The sequence below is a fragment of the Trematomus bernacchii genome, unplaced genomic scaffold, assembly GCF_902827165.1.
Source record: "Trematomus bernacchii unplaced genomic scaffold, fTreBer1.1, whole genome shotgun sequence".
Lineage (NCBI taxonomy): Eukaryota > Metazoa > Chordata > Actinopteri > Perciformes > Nototheniidae > Trematomus > Trematomus bernacchii.
This window is the reverse complement of record NW_022987918.1, coordinates 5,001-27,500: the sequence shown is the minus strand read 5'-3', so window position 1 is coordinate 27,500 and position 22,500 is coordinate 5,001. Positions and strand designations below refer to the sequence as shown.

At 41.3% G+C, this 22,500-nt stretch overlaps 1 protein-coding gene across 1 annotated transcript in view; it reads left to right on the top strand.

Moving 5' to 3' along the window:
* Window positions 1-15,406, top strand: part of LOC117470620 (short transient receptor potential channel 5-like) — a 27,504-nt gene extending 12,098 nt beyond the window's left edge. Inside the window, exons 6-10 of the mRNA XM_034115435.1 lie at window positions 2,976-3,171; window positions 4,576-4,785; window positions 9,192-9,233; window positions 11,096-11,185; window positions 14,393-15,406. Coding sequence (XP_033971326.1) covers window positions 2,976-3,171; window positions 4,576-4,785; window positions 9,192-9,233; window positions 11,096-11,185; window positions 14,393-15,406 — 1,552 coding nt within the window. The remainder of the gene's footprint in view (window positions 1-2,975; window positions 3,172-4,575; window positions 4,786-9,191; window positions 9,234-11,095; window positions 11,186-14,392) is intronic.
* Window positions 15,407-22,500: the final 7,094 nt, after the last annotated feature.

The following is a 22,500-nucleotide window of genomic DNA, read 5'->3' as shown; positions in this document are numbered from 1 at the left end:
GTCTGTACACACTTTTCTTTTCTCACACTGTGCGGTGAGGAGGAAGTTAGATATTAGAGGAAGAGAAGGATAAGAGGAAGGGAAAAATGTGATTAAAACACACGAGGAAAATGAGTTACTGAGAGAAGAATGAGAGGAGAGGGTGGAGAGATTTCTTTATTCCTCCATTTTTTTATCTCGTTTCGTAACTGCGACACAATCTCACGCTCGAGTGCTTCATTCATAGTCTCTCTCATTCAACACACACTCATTTCACCTGCACACACACAGGGAACACACACCATCACTCTCACACACACCATCACTCTCACACACACACCACCACTCTGTATTACTGCTTGATACAGTGATATCACACCCACATTTCATTACTGCAACACAACACACACTATATGATATTTCAGCAGCACAAATTAAAAACACCCTGCAGACTTTCTCTCTCATCTTCTTCTCTTCTCTCTCTCTCTCTCTCTCTCTTCTCTCTCTCTCTCTCTCTCTCTCTCTCTCTCTCTCTCTCTCTCTCTCTCTCTCTCTCTCTCTCTGTGTTTCTTGTGATGTAGTGTCTGCCAATTGTTTCTTCATAAAAAAATGCAATAAGCTGCGCTGTAACTGTGACTGTCACACAAACACAAGACAGATAGAGACTGAGGAGGGGAGTAAAGAAAGGAGAGAGGGGAGGAAGAGGGAGAAAGAAGGGTCATATCAATGATTTACAGCTGGTAGAGTTGAGGTGTATTAGCTGTTAAAGGGAAATAGTCTTCTCATATATAATAACAAATACACAGTTGGTTTGTTGGTTGGTTGGTTGGTTGATTGGTTGGTTGGTTGGTTGGTTGGTTGGTTGGTTGGTTGGTTGGTTGGTTGGTTGGTTGGTTGGTTGGTTGGTTGGTTGGTTGGTTGGTTGAATGGTTTGTCAGCTGGTTGGTTGATTGGCTGGTTGGTTGTTTGATTTCTTTGGTTGGTTGATTGGCTGGTTGGTTGGTTGGTTGGTTGGTTGGTTGGTTGGTTGGTTGGTTGAATGGTTGAATGGTTTGTCAGCTGGTTGGTTGATTGGCTGGTTGGTTGTTTGATTTCTTTGGTTGGTTGGTTGGTTGTTTGTTTGCTTAGTTGGTTGATCATTCTTTTGATTTCATGGTTTGGTTGGTTGGTTGGTTAGTTAGTTGGATGGCTGGTTAATTCATTAGTTATTTATCCCCTTAGTTAGTCTGTTAATTAGTCACTTAGTTAGTCCTTTAGTTAGTTAGTTATTTTTGTAAATTGTAAACATAATTTTTTTATTATTTCCCCTAAATATAGGCAACTGTGCTGTGATAATTCAGTATGCCTATAGTTTATGGACAGAACAATGGACAGTTTCAACCAAAAATGCTTTTATTTTGAAGTTGCAGCTTAAGTGAGATGTATTGGATGCTAGGGGAAGAAGTCACCATTTGTCATCTTTTTTTCGTTAAGCCTCACCAAATTGGAAGGTTCAGTTTTGGTTGCACTAGAATATTGGAATCAACGTCACGACTGATCTTTTATCTATTATCGCTCCCAGCTGCCTGCCGCTCCTGTCAGGAGGAGTTTGAGTAAAAAAACAAGCGATAAATGGATTTTACTGTTTAGTTTTACAGCGGTACGACACATCTCATATCTTTTACATCAGCCTGCCTGCCACTGAAGGCTTTTAGACTCAACTTTTATTTATTTCCTCACACACATTTACAAGCAGCTCTCAACGATTTTGGAAGTCGTAAGCAATCTGTAACATAAGATGCTCCATTTGCTTTTATTTACCGACATTAAATATGAGAAAATATGAGCCTCAGAGTTTGTTCTGCTGCAGATTTACAGACTTGATGAACTCCTATCTTACAGGGAAAGACACATAATGACAGTCACATATAAATAAATGATCGTCTGCAGCTTTTTTAATGTTTACCATCAGTTAAATGTGTTGGAAGACACTCTGAGGATCTTAATCTGACAATCCCTGCAGAGAAACACCCGTTTATTCATCAAATCTGCAGGTCTTTGTAAATGAAAGTAATTTTTATGTGTCACTTTTAGTGTTTTTTGCTTTATAATGAATGCCAGCCTCTTTATTTTAAGGTGTTTTATTGTGTGTGTGACTGGTGGAGCAACACACACACACATTATAATCCTGCATACTTCATCTTGTTCTTCATTTTAACGGCTAAAAGTTTGCCGGAGCGTTCTTTAACTTTCTGACGTTTCACGCAAATCACAAATCCCCATAGGAATGAATGGGAAATCGACGTGAAGAGAGCTCAAAATCATCCGACTTTGAGGTCATACTGATTCGCCAAACTTTAACGGAAAGTAAATATTAAAAGTTTAACCAGCTCTCCAGACTCTCAACTTTATTGGACTAAAAGGGTTTTTTGATAGATGGAACGGTTTTTCTACAATCACCGTTTAAGTTTTGTGACATTTTCAGATTTTATAATGGTGTGTGTATGTGACGGAATGTTCAGAGTGATGACATCATCACTTTGAGTGTAGAGGGCCTTTAAAATCTCCTTGAAAAAAGATATTAAAACTGCTCTAAATCCCATAATATTCAGTCTTTTCACATAATTGTTGTTGATTTTAGCAGCAAATTCAGTCAGCGTTGTCTCAATGCTTTCATAATATTAAAAGGACGTTGAAATCTTGCCCGAAAGTGCCCTTGAGTGAGAAAAACTCCAGCTGTCTCGCCCATAGACGACCATGTTAAAATGTCACTATGGTAACCTTGTTGCCGGGCAGACTTTCAAACTTTCTCTACCACTTCTTCAAAATAAAATAAAAGCAACAAGACAGCCACTGCTATCAATACCTACAAAACGCTGGTGATATCAGCATCTTGAAAAAAACCAAGTGCCAGCAGTCACACGGTCACATTTTCATGGAGGAACCTTTTCTAGTTTCTTTTTTAGTTCTCCTTGGATGAATCCTTCAAAAATAAAAGCCTTCTTGTGTGTCCTCAGGTTGTTCGAGACGCTGCAGTCGTTGTTCTGGTCGATATTCGGGCTTCTGAATCTGTACGTGACCAACGTGAAGGCGAGGCACGAGTTCACGGAGTTTGTCGGGGCGACGATGTTCGGGACGTACAACGTGATTTCTCTGGTGGTTCTGCTCAACATGCTGATCGCCATGATGAACAACTCCTACCAGCTCATCGCCGTGAGTCACAACGATGCAAAGAGAGTGGAAAGATTATATAACCATTGGCAGGTGGCAGGTGTTGCCGTTTCACATCATTTCAATTAAACTTGTTAGATTCAAATAGACTTGAAGCGCAGGTTAAAGACAATTTTTGGGGATATTTTACTTATTCTTTTATGGCACATTCTTCACTTACTTATTTTATTTTATCTTTATATTGCACATTCTTACTTTTCTATAATACTTTGCTTAACCTTTATTGGATATTTTGGTACCACTTTAGAATAAGAGTACCCTTATAAAGGATTTACGAATAGTTTGTAATTCATTTATTAATTAGGTTGTGAACACTTTATGAATCATTAATAAGCTTTTATAAGACATGAGATAAACAGGGCGACTGTGACCGGTTGCTTGCCAAATAGTGAGCCCACATCTATCCGTACTGCTAAGCCTTATATTGGCTACTTAGCTTACTTCGTCTCCTTCATCAGCCAGCATCCTTGGTATCTGTTGCTCACTGAGTTGATTCTCGCTAAGTAGCCAATATAAGGCTTAGTCATCTTGCCAAATAGTGAGCCCACATTTATCTGTACTGCTAAGTCTTATTAGAAATAGTAGTAACTCATTAATAAATGGTGATTTGTTTCACACTTTACAACAAGGCTCCCTTTTGGCAACTATAAATGTTAGTAACTCGTAAATAAATGGTCATAAGAGATGCCAAGAAACATCAAGATGGATGGGGGGGGGAATCAACTCAGTGAACAACAGATACCAAGGATGCTGGCTGATGAAGAAGACGAAGTAAGCTAAGTTGCCAATATAAGACTTAGCAGTGCAGATAAATGTGGGCTCACTATTTGGCAAGATGACTAAGCCTTATATTGGCTACCTAGCTTAGTTCGTCTTCTTCATCAGACACACATGCTCTCCAGCAGGTTAGCTCGGAGTGTTAGCGATGCTAATGTAAACACCGACCATATTACGTCCAAAACAGTCGGGCATTGTTTCTGATAGCAACGTTTCTGATAGGGCCGTGGGTCCACATTTCAGATATTACGTCATATCGGACGCAAATCTGGATCAGCTCCGTTGTTGCCCCGTTTTTAGAGATTTGGGTACGGAGGAAAAGAGAGAGGGTTTTATTTTCTGACGCTGCGTGAGTTCCCCGACACACCGGGGACACATGTTGATGTATAAAAGACATCACAAAGTGCATTTTGCATGATAGGTCCCCTTTAATTCTAAAAAACAGCAACGAAACCCATTTTCTCCAGGATAAATAGTATTCTGTCTCTGATCTGATCTTCTAGTCACCTCAAGGTCTTGTAGTGCTTTAATGACTAAATAACCAACATAACAACATCAATAAGGCCTCACAAACCCCTCCTCCTCCTCTCTCTCTCTCTCCTCCTGCAGGATCACGCCGACATCGAGTGGAAGTTTGCTCGCACCAAACTGTGGATGAGTTACTTTGACGAGGGCGGCACGCTGCCCCCCCCCTTCAACATCATCCCCTCCCCCAAATCCATCCTCTTCCTGCTGCTGTGGCTCCACAACAAGCTGTGCAGGGGGGGCGGCCCCGCAGGCGAGCACTCGCACAAGTGTGAGAACCTGCGGGAGTTCACAGTAAGAGAAGAAACAATATTTTCTTCTTATGTCTTTATATAATACTTGTATTCTTATTTGTACATATTTTTTTCATTTGTATTGCACATTCCTATCTTAAACTCATATGTTTATATAAATATTTGTACGTGTGAGGAAGCTTTGCAAGGCCACCAGTCACTCTCTGCATATCTCCTATTTAAAGTAGTATTCCCAGTAACATTTATACATGCAGCAGCTTTCTTTGCTAACATATTAGCCGTTATTCTTTGTGTCATCCATGTTAAGCTCCTCAGAGAAACAATATTTTAATCATGCGTTCATGACTATAATATTAGATTTGGATTCGTTGCGACCGGCTGCAGCTCTGGACTCTCGCTCCACTTCAGAGTCAAACTCCCCGAGTCGCTAACCTGAAGGAGAAACATTTATTTATTCATGTGCAGACTAATACTCTGCCATCTGCCGTCACTGAAGCGTCACGCAAACAAGCTGCGATCCTCCCAAAAAACAACAACAACAACAACCCATATGCTAAAACTCATGTTAACAAGTCGCCGAGGACTCTGTGCACGAGGCTGAGAGTTCAGAGAGGAACGAGTTCACAAACGTGACGTCTCTGCAGGGAAAATGTGCTTGAAATCTCTCCGTCTGATGATCAAGTGCAACAGAAAACATGAGAAGCTCAGTTAATATTACAGATTTAAAATACTGAGCAAAATATGTCCCAAGCTTTCCTTACATATCACCACTTTAAGTCCTCAGTTTTATTCAGCTGTAAGTATAAGAAAACAGCATTACACTCTGCTATTTTTAATATCTTTTATATTTTAATATATAACTTTTGACTTGACATATGAATTGGGCTCATGCTGATACTAAAAAGCTCTTATTAAGAGAGTTTATGACCAATTAATAATGGTTTGGAATACAATAATATGACATTTCTTAAAGTAAAATGTTGAGTACCAACACGTACATCTTTTAGTCAACGTGCCGTAGTATAAGCAATGTATTTCGCTTTCTCAATTTAAGAAACACTAATCACAAACAACGAATGGGACTCGCTTTTAAAGAGGACTTCTAATGCGAGTGTTGCGTACTGAATCAAAGTTTGAAAAGTAACTCAAGTTTGAAAAGAAAAGAAGTGGAATAGAAGTAGAACATTCAGAGTGAGGAGAGAAGTGATACATATATATATTTTAAGAGAAACACAGTCAGACATCAGCTGTGCGTCTGCGAGCAGATAAACACATCCAACAGTCAGTCATCTGGAGACACACACACACACACACACACACACACACACACACACACACACACACACACGCTGAGTGCAGCTGGCATGTTCACCTTAGCTGGAGTCGGCTGAGTTATATAAGCCAGCCCACACGAGTTCACACAGAGATCTGATCAAGGGAGTGTGTGTGTGTGTGTGTGTGTGTGTGTGTGTGTGTGTGTGTGTGTGTGTGTGTGTGTGTGTGTGTGTGTGTGTGTGTGTGTGTGTGTGTGTGTGTGTGTGTGTGTGTGTGTGTGTGTGTGTGTGTGTGTGTGTGTGTGTGTGTGTGTGTGTGTGTGTGTGTGTGTGTGTGAGATGTGGAGAGGATGAATGCAGGTTTTTAGCAGATCCTTCATTTAAGCAGAGTTAGGTACTTTTTGTGTATTTGTTAAAAACATCTATTTGTATCTTTCTGCATATTATCATTGAATTGATCGGACACATCGATGGACCCCTGCACCTCCTCTTGTTTACGTTTGATGATTTATATTTTGTTTTCCAGTGACTTTTATTGACTGTTATGGATTAAACCATTCTTGAAGATAGACGAAAAAGATGGGAAGACTTAATATAAATTAAAAAAACTTGATTTAATATAATTAATCTTTAAAGCCTTCTGCATCTCATACTTTTCTAATGAAACCAACTAGGCTGTTTTGTTGAGGAATAATAAAAGTGGAAGGTAAAATATTGCCTTAAAGTGGACCTATCATGCTATATTTGAATAACATAGTGTAGGACCATACCTATATAAGGCATATTTATACTTTTTTTTTTTAAATACCAAACAGATCATGCATTTTAGCCATGCCTCATTTTGCTCAATTTGGACTTTTTTACCCCTGTTTTAGCAAGGGCTGATTCTGTGAGAACAGCACCACCTACAGGCCTGGCATATGTACTACAGCGTCTCCAGCGCTTTCGAACGGCAATGGCCGTGGCTGTCTCCTCCTGATTGGTGGAGTTGGCCCAATAGCCGTAGCGCCACCGTCCTGACGTCAGGACAGTGTTCAAATCTGGATCAGTTTTTATCAGATCCGTTGCAGCCCCTTTTTTAGAGATTTGGGTATGGAGGAAAATAGAGAGGGTTGTGTTTTCTGACACTTGGTGAGTTCCCTGGAACACCGGGGACACATATTCATGTAGAAAAGACGTACACAAGTGCATTTTGCATGATAGGTCCCCTTTAAACTATATGATTTGCATACAGTATGTCCTTTAATGAAATATGCATTAAAACAACTTCAAAAAGAAGTGCAAAAGTGTCCAATCGGCTGTCCTGCAAATGCAAATGTGCGTGCATGTCATTTAGGAGAAAACCCTGAACAACCGGAGGAACATCCTAGAGGAAAAGCAGCTATTTGAGCCTGCAACCCATAAATAAATGCTTAAATCACATGTGTTTCAGAAGATAATAGTTCATTCTTGAATGCACATTTATCATATTGTCTGTTTCTCTAATTTTGACTGTTTTCTGTCTTCATTTGTTTGGCTTTAAGTTACAAAGAGCTGCGTGCAAACCCTGTTTACTCTGCAGAACATCCTTACAAAGAAAGACTGTAAAGACATATCAAATGATGTTTTATTACATTTTAAAAGTGACTTTTTGCTTGAATAATTCTTCATTTAAATGCACATTTATCACGCTGTCTGTTCCTCTTATTTTAACTCCAAACATAAATAACGTTGTCTCTGCAGCATCAGTTTCAGAGCGTGCTTTCTCTCTCTGAAGTCATCTGAATGCTCTCAGTACTTGTTGTAATTGCCTCTAAAAGTGAATGAGGTGAGAAGAGGCTTTAAAGAGGAGATCCTCTCATCTCTGTCACTGCAGGGGGTCTCTCCAAAATAAAAGTCCCACACCCATTTCTTTATTGGAGCAAAAAATGATGAACAGCCTTCATCAATCAGCAGCTCTCCAAAATGAAAGAAGTTAAAGTCATTCTGCGAGCCGGAGGCAATTTACACTTTGTTCTAGTTTCTGATCATTATTCTTCAAAAGAGGATGTTGCTATATTACAAAAGATACATGTGGATTTTATAATGAAAGTACGGAGCCCCTAAAGGGTCACGGAAAAAGAAAAAGTATCCTGTGCGCACGATATACTTTTTCGTTCGCACGATATATACTTTCTCGAGAAAGTTACCGGTGCGCCAAGTAGGAAGTGGAGCGCACAGGAGACCACCGTTTCATTGCAGACGGTTGTGTGTCTGTGGGGAAATGGCAGTGCATACATTATTTGAGATATATTTCAAACTCGGACTTCATTTTAGGGACATGTCGGCCAGAGGTGTAGAGCTATTTGTTTAAGCACCGGATCGACAAAACAGGAGAGTCTGTGAACCAGTCTGCCTTGATCTATGAATTCACTCTCACAGTCTGCTATCTGCGCGCAGAGAGCTGTGTCTTTTACGCGCCGCCTTCACTGTGTTTACCTTCATTAGAACAGCTGAATAGAGATCGAGGCTACTACGTTTGAACCACACACACACACACACACACACACACACACACACACACACACACACACACACACACCTCTACACACATCGAACTGCCCGATTATTCCCCCTATTACTTGTTTTATGAAGGAGATGTCCGATCACCAGCGCGCATGATATGTAAATAACCCAATTTGTGTTCTGTGAAACTGAAAGGGATATTACATTGTTTTTGTTACTTTCGTTGCAGTTGTATATAGCCTATGTCTTAAATGTAATTTAGGTTAACTTCCTGTTTTATTTAGATGCTTTTATTTTGAAGGCGAGTTTATGCTGTTGACAGGAAGTTGTTGTTGCTATGGAAACAACGTGACGGAGAAAAGGAGCGGAGATTAACGGAGAAAAGTAATATCTACATATAAAGACGGAGAAAGTAAAGGATAACTTTTATGGTTAACTGTTAGCACCCCCCAAAGAGGGGGCTCTTACGTTGATATTGGAGATTTCAATAAATTCACATCATCAGTCAAGTCTTCGACCATTATTCGGAGGGAAATGCTACATGATGTGTGTGTGTTTGTGCTCTGCTCAGCTCCGCTCTCTGTGTGTGTGTGTTCGGTGTATGTGTGTGTCCGACACCGGCATTTGGTGTTGAAAGTGTGTGATTGGAGAAATGTGTCTAACATGATGATCTGTTTCTGTGTTGCAGGAACGCCACGCTGACAGTCTGATTCAGAACCAGCATTACCAGGTGTGTGTGTGTGTGTGTGTGTGTGTGTGTGTGTGTGTGTGTGTGTGTGTGTGTGTGTGTGTGTGTGTGTGTGTGTGTGTGTGTGTGTTGCAGGGTGCCCTTAACCTTGATGACAGTTATCTTTTCAATTGATCAATACTTCTGTGTCAGCATTCCTATATTTATTTCCTCCATTTCAAAATAAAATCAATAACAAAAACAAGAAATGTAGTTATTTTTTACCTTATCCAACTTGAAGAGGTACAGAGTGCCACAGTGACGCGTCCTAAAACCCGAAAGTAAACTCTTTCCGGTTCCTTCGACAAAAACCAATGCAATTTCTCCATAGGATTTTGAAAAATAGCTCGAATCTATCGATTAGATTTATGATTCAAAAATGATAAAAGTAGGGTAGACATGTGGAGATTACCCGGCTGAACAAAACGTGATCTGCCTCTTCAATGTGACTCAACCACAGACCTTATTTCGATCTATTTTCCAAAACCCTATGGAGAAATTGCATTGGTTTTTGTCGAAGGAACCGGAAGTGGTAAAATGCTAACTTACTTCCTGGTTTTAGGACGCGTCACTGTGGCACTCTATAGCCTAAAGAAAGAAAAGAGTTGTTATTATTTGATATAAGCTCTCAGAGTTGAATTAGAAATGGATGCCTCTCTTATTTTGAAGGGTTATATGTAGCTATAAACAGGAGACTCTTAACTTAGCTTAGCATAATGAATGGAAACAGGTGGGAACTGCTAGCGTAGCTTATCTAAAGAAAACACACTCCTTAGTTTTAGCACAAACAAAGGTCGCCAATAAACACAATAAGCCTGACTTGTATTTGTATAGATGAAAAAAAGTGTTAAAAAGGGGTTTTATAAGGGGGAAAAAGGGACTGTTAAAAACATCAGAATGCGATTTTTACATATTTTCTTTGGGACTATATTTGTATTTCTTTACTGTGGTTAAACTTCTCGCAGCTGAGATTTAGAAATGTTCCGTGTCTTCAGATAAAATTGAAAGTGAGCAGTGTTTTTAAAATTCTTAAGTAAGACACTTGATTGTTCTTGGCAGCCGTGATGTTATTCTGATTAGCTTTTGGGGGATTTTTGTTGCGAATAAATGGATATCTTGTGTTCTGACACCTCACGTTGGCAGTGTGTGTGCAGCAGTGTGTGTGTGTGTGTGTGTGCAGCAGTGTGTGTGTGTGCAGCAGTGTGTGTGTGTGTGTGTGTGTGTGTGTGCAGCGCCAGTACTTTGTGTTTGGCAGTGCCGAACGCTGCTTTGATTCCCGTCCATGTTCTGAAGGATTGCTGCAGGAACGTGCCCTTCACTTTAACTTTGAGTGTGTGGTGTGTTCCTGGCAGAGGAGGAGAGTGACAGGTGTTACTGTGGGAGGATGCTGTGTGTGTGTGTGTGTGTGTGTGTGTGTGTGTGTGTGTGTGTGTGTGTGTGTGTGTGTGTGTGTGTGTGTGTGTGTGTGTGTGTGTGTGTGTGTGTGTGTGTGTGTGTGTGTGTGTGTGTGTGTGTGTGTGTGTGTGTGTGTGTGTGTGTGTGTGTGTGTGTGTGTGTGTGTGTGTGTGTGTGTGTGTGTGTGTGTGTGTTACCGCCCACTGAGCACCAAATGCTGGATACATCTCTCTTTGCTCTTTAAATCAATCGGGGTCTTCTGTCTCTTTGGCTGATTACTTAATGAGATAAATAACATTTTATTTCATCGATTGGGTTTTAATATTCTGTATTTTGTGGCAAAATGAGCAAGTTTAACACGTAGGATAAGAGTTTTAAACATTACCATTTTATATATATTTATAAATATATATGAATTAAATAATGAAGTTCAAAGACAGTGAAGTAACCATGACAATTGTCTCCAACAGGAAGTGATCCGCAGCCTGGTGAAGAGGTACGTGGCGGCCATGATACGCAGCGCCAAGACGGACGAGGGACTGACGGAGGAAAACTTTAAGGTGGAGTATTTTTAGCTAATAGTTATTAGTTTTACGCTTTTTGTAACAACAATCAAAAAAAGCAATTTAATCCAATTTGCTTAATGTGACATGTCTCCATGCTTTAATGTTCTGAAAGCTCTTTGTTTTTCTCATACTGCCTGTTCTGCAGCACCTCTTTTCACCCTCTGTCTGAAACCAGAGCCCAGTCCGCTCTGATTGGTTAGCTGGCCGACTCTGTTGTGATTGGTCAACAGCTTAGAGATGTCCCGCCCCTTAGTCTATCACGTACAATGTGTTGGAGCGCTAGCCAATAGACGGGCGCGTGTTACACATTGATGTCACTTTGATGTCACTTTGTTCTGGAAGAAAACAAAGGCGTCCAACAAGCATGTTAGGGTCCCTTTAAATGTATTAGATGAGGGACTGTTGGTAGAAACATTTAAGGTGCCACTGTTGTCAGGGAGACGCTAACAAGGGATCCAAATAAGTGGATAAGAAAAGAAAACGGAAACAAAGGGTGCACACTGCATATAAACTGTTTACAAAATTATATAATATTGAATTGGATTGGAAAAATATTAAGATATATTATGTATTTCATATCGCTCAGCCTTATCTATATCTGATCCGGCATTTAAATGTATTTACATAATATTTATAATTTCTTTATCCTCTTCATTTCACCTCAGACTATGATTTTAACAGCAACAAATATCCACTTTTAATTTGCAGATGAAGGGTTAGCATCGTGTTTAGCAGCTGTTTATTCACACCAAAAGGCAGAGCTGCACATTAAGATATTAAAACAATTATTTCACCTCCTGCCCAAAATCCACAGCTCCTCCGAATACCAAAAAATCCTCGCAGAACCGTGAATTATTCCCAACTGTTTTCGCTCCAGAGTCTGTTTCCCATGATGCATCTGGAGCGCGGCCTGGGCTTTGAAGTGGAAAATTCCTCTGGGCTTTAAAAAAAACACAAAAACAACATCAGGTGCACATCGGGCTGAATCACACACACACACACTCCGACCCTGTGTGTGTGTGTGTGTGTGTGTGTGTGTGTGTGTGTGTGTGTGTGTGTGTGTGTGTGTGTGTGTGTGTGGTGTGTGTGTGTGTGTGTGTGTGTGTGTGTGTGTGTGTGTGTGTGTGTGTGTGTGTGTGTGTGTGTGTGTGTGTGTGTGTGTGTGTGTGTGTGTGTGTGTGTGTGTGTGTGTGTGTGTGTGTGTGTGTGTGTGTGTGTGTGTGTGTGTGTGTGTGTGTGTGTGTGTGTGTGTGTGTGTGTGTGTGGTAGTCTTAAAAGTGCACAGATTGTTCATGTGTTCAAAATGTGCGTCTAACATCAGCTGCATGTTGAATTAAATCATGTTTTTTTAATTCTCTGAGGAATACATGTGCAGCATTTGGATCCCAGATGGCGAGTAAAGAAGATATGAAGTAGTTGTGATCATATCTTTAAAAATTAAAAACATCAAAGTTTACTGGTGCATGGTGTTTGGTTTGTAGCTCGGGACTAGTGTCTCTACTTTAAAGAGTCCTCTCCTGCTGATGTTCAGGTGTATATCAGTATGTGGTGTCTCTACTTTAAAGAGTCCTCTCCTGCTGATGTTCAGGTGTATATCAGTATGTAGTGTCTCTACTTTAAAGAGTCCTCTCCTGCTGATGTTCAGGTGTATATCAGTATGTAGTGTCTCTACTTTAAAGAGTCCTCTCCTGCTGGTGTTCAGGTGTATATCAGTATGTAGTGTCTCTACTTTAAAGAGTCCTCTCCTGCTGATGTTCAGGTGTATATCAGTATGTAGTGTCTCTACTTTAAAGAGTCCTCTCCTGCCTCTCCTGCTGATGTTCAGGTGTATATCAGTATGTAGTGTCTCTACTTTAAAGAGTCCTCTCCTGCTGATGTTCAGGTGTATATCAGTATGTAGGTGTCTCTACTTTAAAGAGTCCTCTCCTGCTGATGTTCAGGTGTATATCAGTATGTGGTGTCTCTACTTTAAAGAGTCCTCTCCTGCTGATGTCAGGTGTATATCAGTAGTGTAGTGTCTCTACTTTAAAGAGTCCTCTCCTGCTGATGTTCAGGTGTATATCAGTATGTAGTGTCTCTACTTTAAAGAGTCCTCTCCTGCTGATGTTCAGGTGTATATCAGTATGTAGTGTCTCTACTTTAAAGAGTCCTCTTCCTGCTGATGTTCCGGTGTATATCAGTTATGTAGTGTCTCTACTTTAAGAGTCCTCTCCTGCTGATGTTCAGGTGTATATCAGTATGTAGTGTCTCTACTTTAAAGAGTCCTCTTCTGCTGATGTTCAGGTGTATATCAGTATGTAGTGTCTCTACTTTAAAGAGTACTCTCCTGCTGATGTTCAGTGCTAGTAGTTGTCTCTACTTTAAGAGTAAAGAGTCCTCTCCTGCTGATGTTCAGGTGTATATCAGTATGTAGTGTCTCTACTTTAAAGAGTCCTCTCCTTCTGATGTTCAGGTGGTATATCAGTATGTAGTGTCTCTACTTTAAAGAGTCCTCTCCTGCTGATGTTCAGGTGTATATCAGTATGTAGTGTCTCTACTTTAAAGAGTCCTCTCCTGCTGATGTCAGGTGTATCAGCAGTATGTAGTGATCTCTAACTTTCTCATGCTTTATGTTCAAAAGCTCTTTATTGTTCTCATACTGTCTGTGCTGCAGCACCTCTTTTCACCCTCTGTCTGAACCAGAGCCCAGTCTGCTCTGATTGGTTAGCTGGCCGGCTCTGTTGTGATTGGTCAACCGCTTAGAGATGTCCCGCCCCTTAGCCTATCACGTACAATGTGTTCTTTAAATCATTAGGTTAAATCTCTCCATCAAATAAATAGGCCTTTATTTGATGGTGGAGTATTTCCCCCTCTCTCTTCAGTCTCTACTTCCTCCACTTGTCCTCCCTCCTCCTCGTCTCCTTGACCTTTACCTTCCTCTCCTCAGCACCTCCTCTTGAGTCCTTACCTCCTCTTCACCTTCTGCCTCTTATCATTGATGTCTCACCTCCCCTCCCTCCTCACCCTCTTCACCCTCTTCTTCCTCTCTGTTATTTCCTTTCAGTTTTTTCTCCTGAATGTTTAAGAATACTTATTATTCTCTCTCTCTCTCTCTCTCTCTCTCTCTCTCTCGTCTCTCTCTCTCTCTCTCTCTCTCTCTCTCTCTCTCTCTCTCTCTCTCTCTCTCTCTCTCTCTCTCTCTCTCTCTCTCTCTCTCTCCAGGAGTTGAAGCAGGACATCTCCAGTTTCCGATACGAAGTCCTGGATCTCCTCGGCAACCGTCGTCCTCCCCGGCGACACTACTCCTCGTCCAGCGAGACGACGAGAGACGACGGCGCCGCGGCGTCAGAAGACGACAGCGAATCAGGCGACGGCTGCTCGAGCCAGAGGTCAAAGGGCGTGACCTTCATGACGCCGATGGAGGACGAGGAGGACGAGAAGAGGCAGTCGCCAACGCTCGGCGTGTCCGAGTTGGTGCGCTCGATCTCGGGCATGACGAGGATAGAAGGAGTGGGCGATGGCGAGGAGGAAGAGGAGGAAGAAGAGGAGGAGGAAGAGGAGGGGAAACCAAAGAGCAACGGGCTGAAAACGGCCGTCGTCCCTCATTCCTCCTCCTCCCCTTCGTCTTTCTCCTCGACTTTCTCCTCGTCGTTCGCCCGCACGAGGAGTCGCCTGCAGCGCCTGGCTCCCGGGTCGAAAACGGACTCCTTCAAACGCCTCTCCTTCCTGTTTTCCCGCTCAAAACGCCGAGCCCCGCCCACGCCGTTGCAGTCCTCCTCGTCGTCCTACACCATCTCAGACGGGTTCCTGCGCCCCCTGCGGAGCCACGACTTCGACCTGGACGACGTGTCGAGGAGCGAGTCGCGTCTGCACGAAGTGGGACGCCGTCGACGGTCGGGCGACCTCATCATCGGCGACCCGGCGTTCTCCCCGCGGAGGACGAACGGGGGGCGGGACTCCCTCCTCTTGCCCCTCCCCCCTCCGTGCCCCTGCCAATCACTGCACTGCGCTTCCAACATGTCAGAATCCAGCTCCCGCCTCCTGGACTCCAGCGAGGACGTTTTCCAGGGCGAAGGAGGAGCAGGTGGAGGTGTGGAGGAAGGAGGAGGAGGAGGAGGAGGAGGGGGGGGGGTCGGGGTGATGATGGTGATGGGCGGGTGGGTTGGACCGTGCGGTGATGATGTCATCGGGGACAGCTGTGATGTCATAGAGGAATCTGTCACCACGCAGCTATAGAAGGGACGGACAAAACTGTTGTTTTTCCTTTTGTTTTGTTTTTGTTTTGTTTTTAAAAATGGCGTTCGGAGGGACGGAGAGAGACAGAGAGAGAGGAGGCGGCGGAATGTTCTAGAACTCGAAGGGATGCCGGGTTCCGGAACCCTTCTGCGCGCGCTGAGGATTCTAGAATGCAACGATTCCAGAGATCAAAGGACGTTTTGATAATTGTTTTGGCGAGGAAAGATGGCATTCACTCTACAGAAGGTTCTAGAACTCTACGGAATGTTCTAGAACTCACTCTACGGAAGGTTCTAGAACTCTACGGAATGTTCTAGAACTGAGGCGTGATTAAACGGGTTCCGGAACCCCTCCGCGCGCGCTGAGGATTCTAGAATGCAACGATTCCGAGGAAAATAACAAAGGGATGTTTCTTTCGATGGTGGTGGGTTTTTTGAGGGGGAAAGGCAAATGGTGGATGTTCATAAAGACAGTTTGACACATCATTATCCACAATGTTCATTATAAAAAGAACATTATAGAGAGGTAACAAGCTAGCAGGCGCTATACTCAGAGAGATAGCGGCTAACCGCAATAAAGCTGCATTCACACGGTGCACGATTTGAGTTTGGGTGCTAGCTTGCACCGCTACAGCTGTCTGTGACGTTACAAAATCAGCAGTAAACAAAAGCAAGGTTGAAACTATTTTAACTTTATTTTTTCTATTTGAGCGGTGCAAGACGCAGAGGGTAGCACTTCTGCTCTCTAGATAAAAACACAACGGCATCGTAGAGACGTTTCACTATCATGTGAATGCAGCTTTAGCTAGCAGGTGCCATAGCGAGAGAGATAACAAGCTAACCGCTACTTAGTGAGCTAACTAGCTAGAGAGTTCAGGAGTTACCAAAGTAAACCGCTCGTCGGCTATCTAACTTGCTAGTGAGGTATTTCAAAAGAGATTCATGACATCCATTTACTGTAAAAACATTAAGTATACATTTAATTTAGCTTCGATGTTGCATTCAGTCTCGTTTCCTTAGCCTTTTCTCATTTTCTACCCTTTACCTGGAGTAAGGCTGACAATATAGCATTTTTACTACATAATTATTGTGGCTACAAAGATGTGCAATAACTATATTATCACGGTATCTAAAAACAAAAAATAATGCTATCAGTCAATTTCATATTTGACTTGATTTAAATGTGCGTTTTATCCGTTTCGCGAATTAATTTTTGCTTTGTGCTTCAGAAAAACAGAGCGATTTATTGGCGATGGATTATTTAATGTGTATTCTTACAATGATATCAACATTGTATTTTTTAAATAATATATAACATCATATATAAGATACCATCACAGAAATAGAAATACATTTTCTCATCTCCTTTTTATTCACTATATGACGCCAAACTTGTCTTTATCAACCTCGGCCATTTCCCACGCTAACCACAACAGAAGAAGAAAGGAGGATATTTAAATCGAGGGTTCAACTTTTTTCCTCTTTCCTCCAAACACGCATGATTATCACGGATTTACAAGTAGCCAAAGTGACTTTTCTGTTTGGTTTTTCAACACTTGATTTCCTCTTTCCCTTTAACCAAACTCCAAATCTGCAACGGGATTAAACCATCCACTGGAACCCACTTTACCTCCGGATGGAAAGGGATGAAAATGCAACTTAAAATCACCAAAATGGAACGGGACAAATGGAATAAAACCCCTTTAACTGGAATTTGATGGATTTATCCGAAATCCCTGGGAATGATCGAGCGTTGCTGTGGATAGCCTGCACCCTCTCTCTCTGCTTCAACAAGGGCCAAGGAACTTTCTTTTATCCTAATAACAGTTATACTAGTAATAATAATAATAATAACAATAAGAGACTTTAATAATAGTAATGACGACTATTCTGGTTTCTTAAGACTGTCTTTGCTTCTCTTTGAGTTGCCTACGTTTACCCTGGCTTCTCGTTCAGCTCTTCCTTAATACGTACACTTTAACCTGATGAATACAAATATTTATTGTGAGGAGGAGGAGGAGGGGTGATGATGATGTGTGAATGGGTGGAAATAAAAAGGGGGAGGAAATAACGGGAAAGAGACGCCTTTCTATCTGGGAAATCTATTTTAAAAAGGGAAATTGCACCAGAATTTCATCATGATTTTTTTTTTTTTTAAACGGTTGGCATGAGCAGAGGCTGTTGAATTTGTACTCTGCTTTATATAAAAACTGTCAGAGGAGAAAGTAGAAAAATTATGCATGTTTGATCAAAAATAACCACAGTTACCTGCAACACACACACACACACACACACACACACACACATACAAACACACACACACACACACGCACACAGACACACTCATACACACAGGTGAAATACCAGATGTGCGATGAGCAGCTCCTGGCCAAATGATGTGCCCTTTTTTAAATGTCTGCACACACACACACACACACACACACACACACACACACACACACACACACACACACACACACACACACACACACTCACACCTCGGGCCGACGCTGTGACCACCAGCCGTTTTTTGCCCCGCCGGCGACAGAAAGCATCATCGTGTTAACCACGGTGTAACCATGGAGACCCCATAACCCCCCACTCAGCAGCCTGTAATCATAATGTCACGTCCTGAGTGTTCGCTGATGACACCTGTCTCTTTTGGGTTTAAAAATAATCAATTTCACGTCGTTTTAGAACAACGACACAGAGACAGGCGTCTAACTTTAACTGTCCTCATACTAGAAAAGTAAAATTGCCGCACTTAAAAAGTATGAATTTACCTACATTTTCATCTACTTTCATATTTTTCCTTATCCGTTGAGTCTGGAGATTACCTGTTGGTCACCTTTCCTAAATGTCAGCTTAACACTAACTTGTAGTGTCCATTTCATATCATTTTTGCCACAAGAGAAGCATTTTAGAGCCGGTTTTACAGATGACACAAAATGATAGTTGTTAGTTGCTAATGTTGAGGACATTGTGAGTGTCCTGATGTTTATCTACTTTTAAAGCAGCACTCATCTATAACTGTTCATGTGAAAGGCTCCAGTCTCATAGTTGTTTTGCTTCATCAAAGAAATGGACTGTATTTGGTGGAAAACGGTTAAAAGTTTTGATAATGTTTTTGAAGACAGGGCTCCAGATGAGGCTTCACATGCATTATTTCATCCTGGTATAGCCGTATGATCAAACATTTAATGAGGAAATGTCTATTTTGACTACACAGTTAATTATAGACTTATTATAGGAGTTGAGGAAATTAGAGGGAAAGAAAAACACAGTTTGCAAAACTGAAAGTGCTGCAGAAATTATGTAAAAACCTCATAATTTCCCTCTTTATTTATATTTTCAAGCACCTCTTTTTCTTGACGAAACACTACTAAATGAAACCTTAGTGCACCAAAACATTAGTGAAATCAAAATCAGTTCTCAGTTGTCTTTTCTCAGCACGTCTGATCTCCTCTACAGCAGACATGGAGACTGCAGAGAGACAGGAGAGCGGGAAAAACAGGAGGAGAAGAAGAAGAAATTAGAAAATAAAAGCCCCTCGATTCTCCCGGTTACCGCGGCAACCAGCCCTGCATGTCACCACCCCATAATCAAGACCACGCTGCGCCACGAAACCAAAGGGGTGTAGAAATCAATCACACCTCATCAATTGGCATGAAAACCGCAAGGGGCTGAACATTCAAAAATATAACGATTACAGATTTAGTTTTTATCTGAAAGATTACTTTTATTTTGAAATTGAGAAAATGAACTCAGGGATGCAAACACGGGAGTATTGATGGATCTGAACGGTTATCTGTCACCGCCTATTATTAACACACACACACACACACACACACACACACACCCTATTAGGCAGTGTGAAGGTTTGATAATCAATCACTGATAGATAAGTATTGATTATCTGATTCCCCTGTGGGTCTTTAAACCTGCTCCTGTACTGTGTGTGTGTGTGTGTGTGTGTGTGTGTGTGTGTGTGTGTGTGTGTGTGTGTGTGTGTGTGTGTGTGTGTGTGTGTGTGTGTGTGTGTGTGTGTGTGTGTGTGTGTGTGTGTGTGTGTGTGTGTGTGTGTGTGTGTGTGTCAGCTTTGAAATAGAAAACAAACTGACCACCATTGAAGAAGACTTGCATCTAAGGAGACGGATGGGATATCACACACACAGACACACACACTGTGATAGCAGCATTATAAACTCATGCATTTTAAACACACACTCACACGCACACAGCTGCAGGTTAGACATTAAATAGTTTAAGGCGGCTGCAGCCAGCGGTCCATTTTGATAACCCTGTGTGATCACTGTAATGTGACACACACACACACACATACACACACACACACACACACACACACACACACACACACACACACACAGGCCGCTAATAGTCCTGTGTGGCTTCTCTGCCTCCAAGGCAACAGCCTCGTCCACTGTTATTGATCTTAAAAGTGTGTGTGTGCGTGTGTGTGTGTGTGTGTGGGGGGAGGGGAGGGATGTTTGTTGCATCACATGACATGACGCTGACTACCTGCAGAGAAACACACACACGAACATGAACAACACACACGTTATGTACACTACGCTGCATATATAATACATGAAGGTTACTAGCCTTAATCCGTTTAAAATCTGACATGTAAATAATTTGTACATTTATTATTCCGACATAAATTACCAACTGTATTTTGCCAAAAACAGACACCATTTATGTTTCAATATTGCCATATGTCAGGGTGGATGCATCCCCTTTAATAGCAAACAACCAAAATGCATACCCCTTTTCTATCCTATAGCAGCAAAGAGGTCGTTTAGTTAAATATATTGGTCTCGTCACGACTCATTGATCCTTTGTGTGACTGATCTTGGTGCAAGTATCAGATGTATTGATAAATCCATGTCTGTCTGTGGTGATGGATTATCACACGGACATCTAATTGCGACGTATCCCTAGACCTGCCCTACTGTCAGTTTGGATCTATTGTGTAATGAAAGGTTTTTCACGACAACACTTGAATATAGCTCCTTCTCCCTCTACCGCATTGTTAACGAAAGTGAAAAATCGTTACTGTATTGGCACCGTGTTTTGGATTTGCTCCAAATTTGTATGAGTTCTTTCTTAGTTCATGCTTAACCTTTGCACCAAGTTTCATGGAAATCAGACAAGAAGTTTCTACGTTATGCTGCTGAAAACCAGAAAAAGCGAGCTGAAAACACAACCTCATTGGCGTAACCGAACCCCCTTTACCGCCATGTTAACGAAAGTGAAAAATCGTTACTGTATTGGCACTGTGATTTGGATTTGCTCCTGATTTCTATGGGTTCTTCATTGGCCCATGCTACAACCTCTCACCAAGTTTCATGAAAATCAGACAAGTCGTTTTCACGTTATGCTGCTGAAAACCACATAAACCGAGCTGTAAACATGGCCTCATTGGCGTAACCGAACCCCCTTTACCGCCATGTATATGAAAGTGAAAAATCCTAACTGTATTGGTACTGTGTTTTTGATTTGCTCCAAATGTGTATGAGTCATTCCTTAGTCCATGGTCTACCCTTTGACTAAGTTCCATGAAAATCAGACAAGTCGTTTTTACGTTATGCTTCTGAAAACCACATAAACCGAGCTGAAAACATGACCTCATTGGCGTAACCGAACCCCCTTTACCGCCATGTTAACGAAAATATAAAACCATTACTGTAAGTGCACTGTGATTTGGATTTGCTCCAAATTTGAATGAGTTCTTCCTCAGTCCATGCTTTACCCTTGCACGAAATTTCATGAAAATCGGGCCAGTAGTTTTAACGTTGTGCTGCTAAGATTCAGATAAACGGAGCCGAAAACGCATGCGTAACCCAAGAACTAAAAAAAGGTATAAATCCGAAATAAAAGCACAAAAATGGGAAATACACAATCATTTTGGAGATTATAAAGCCATACAAGTAATATATCAATTCATTGTATCAATAAATAATGAAATACCAGCACTTATGTCATATTTTTGCTGAGGGAAAGTCATTTTGTTTGTTACTGTTCCTTTAAGAAAAAGACCAAATCACTTGGCGGGGCTGCTCATCACACACACACACACACACACACACACACACAAACACACACACACACACACACACACACACACACACACAGTTAAACACGGCATCATTCAGGTTCCCCTCTCACCTCCTAAAGGGATTTTGAGCTTTAAAGATAAAAACCTGTCCTTGTTTTTTCTGTTTTTTGGGATTTCCACATGGATGAATGTATGATTGTGTTATTTTTCTAGAAGCGGACGGCTAGCGCACGTTGTTGACTCTTTAATAAAGGCATCCTTAGAAAAAAACTGGGCTCTGACTTCTTATTTTGACTCCTTTAATGTCTCCAATGATCTGTTTCCTCAATCTGTGGCTTTTAAAACTGGTTTCACATCATCTTAGGGGTCATGTTTTGCTTTAAAAGCCTTTAAAAATCAACTAATATGATCTCAACACTCATTTTTTACTCCCATTTTTTTTATAAAATCCTTTCAAATGTAAGGTTTTCCAAAGAAGAACTGCTGTTTTGATTAATAAAAATGTTTCCTCATTGAATATTATCTGTAAAATGTCCTTTAAGGCAATGATAGATGGGTAATGTCTTTACTTCTGCAGGACATTACGTCAAAAAACAGAATTTGCTTTCAAGAATTGTGATAAAGTCATGGTGGTTCTGTTCCTTCAAATGATAAATATGTGATATATATAATGAAAATTAGGTGGTATTTTACCTTTAGAGATGGAAAATGGAGCTAATCCTACAAAATTGGAGAGAAGTTTAGAGTGTAATTAAAGTCACTTTAAACAGGAACGCTTGCTCTGTTGCAGCTCGGGTTGTTTTTAGACTCGTTTTGAGAAGAAAAAGCAGCTTTGTTGAGGAATTTGGGTTAAAATCGAATGGTTCCTGTACTTTCTACTGCTAAAGATACGATAAATACATAATTAGGAGGAAAATAATCAAGCTAATCAGAAAAACAGACGGTCTAGAAGTCGTTAAAGATCTAAATTTAGCGTTTTTTAAAGTCACATTAAACAGGAACACTTGCTTTGTTGC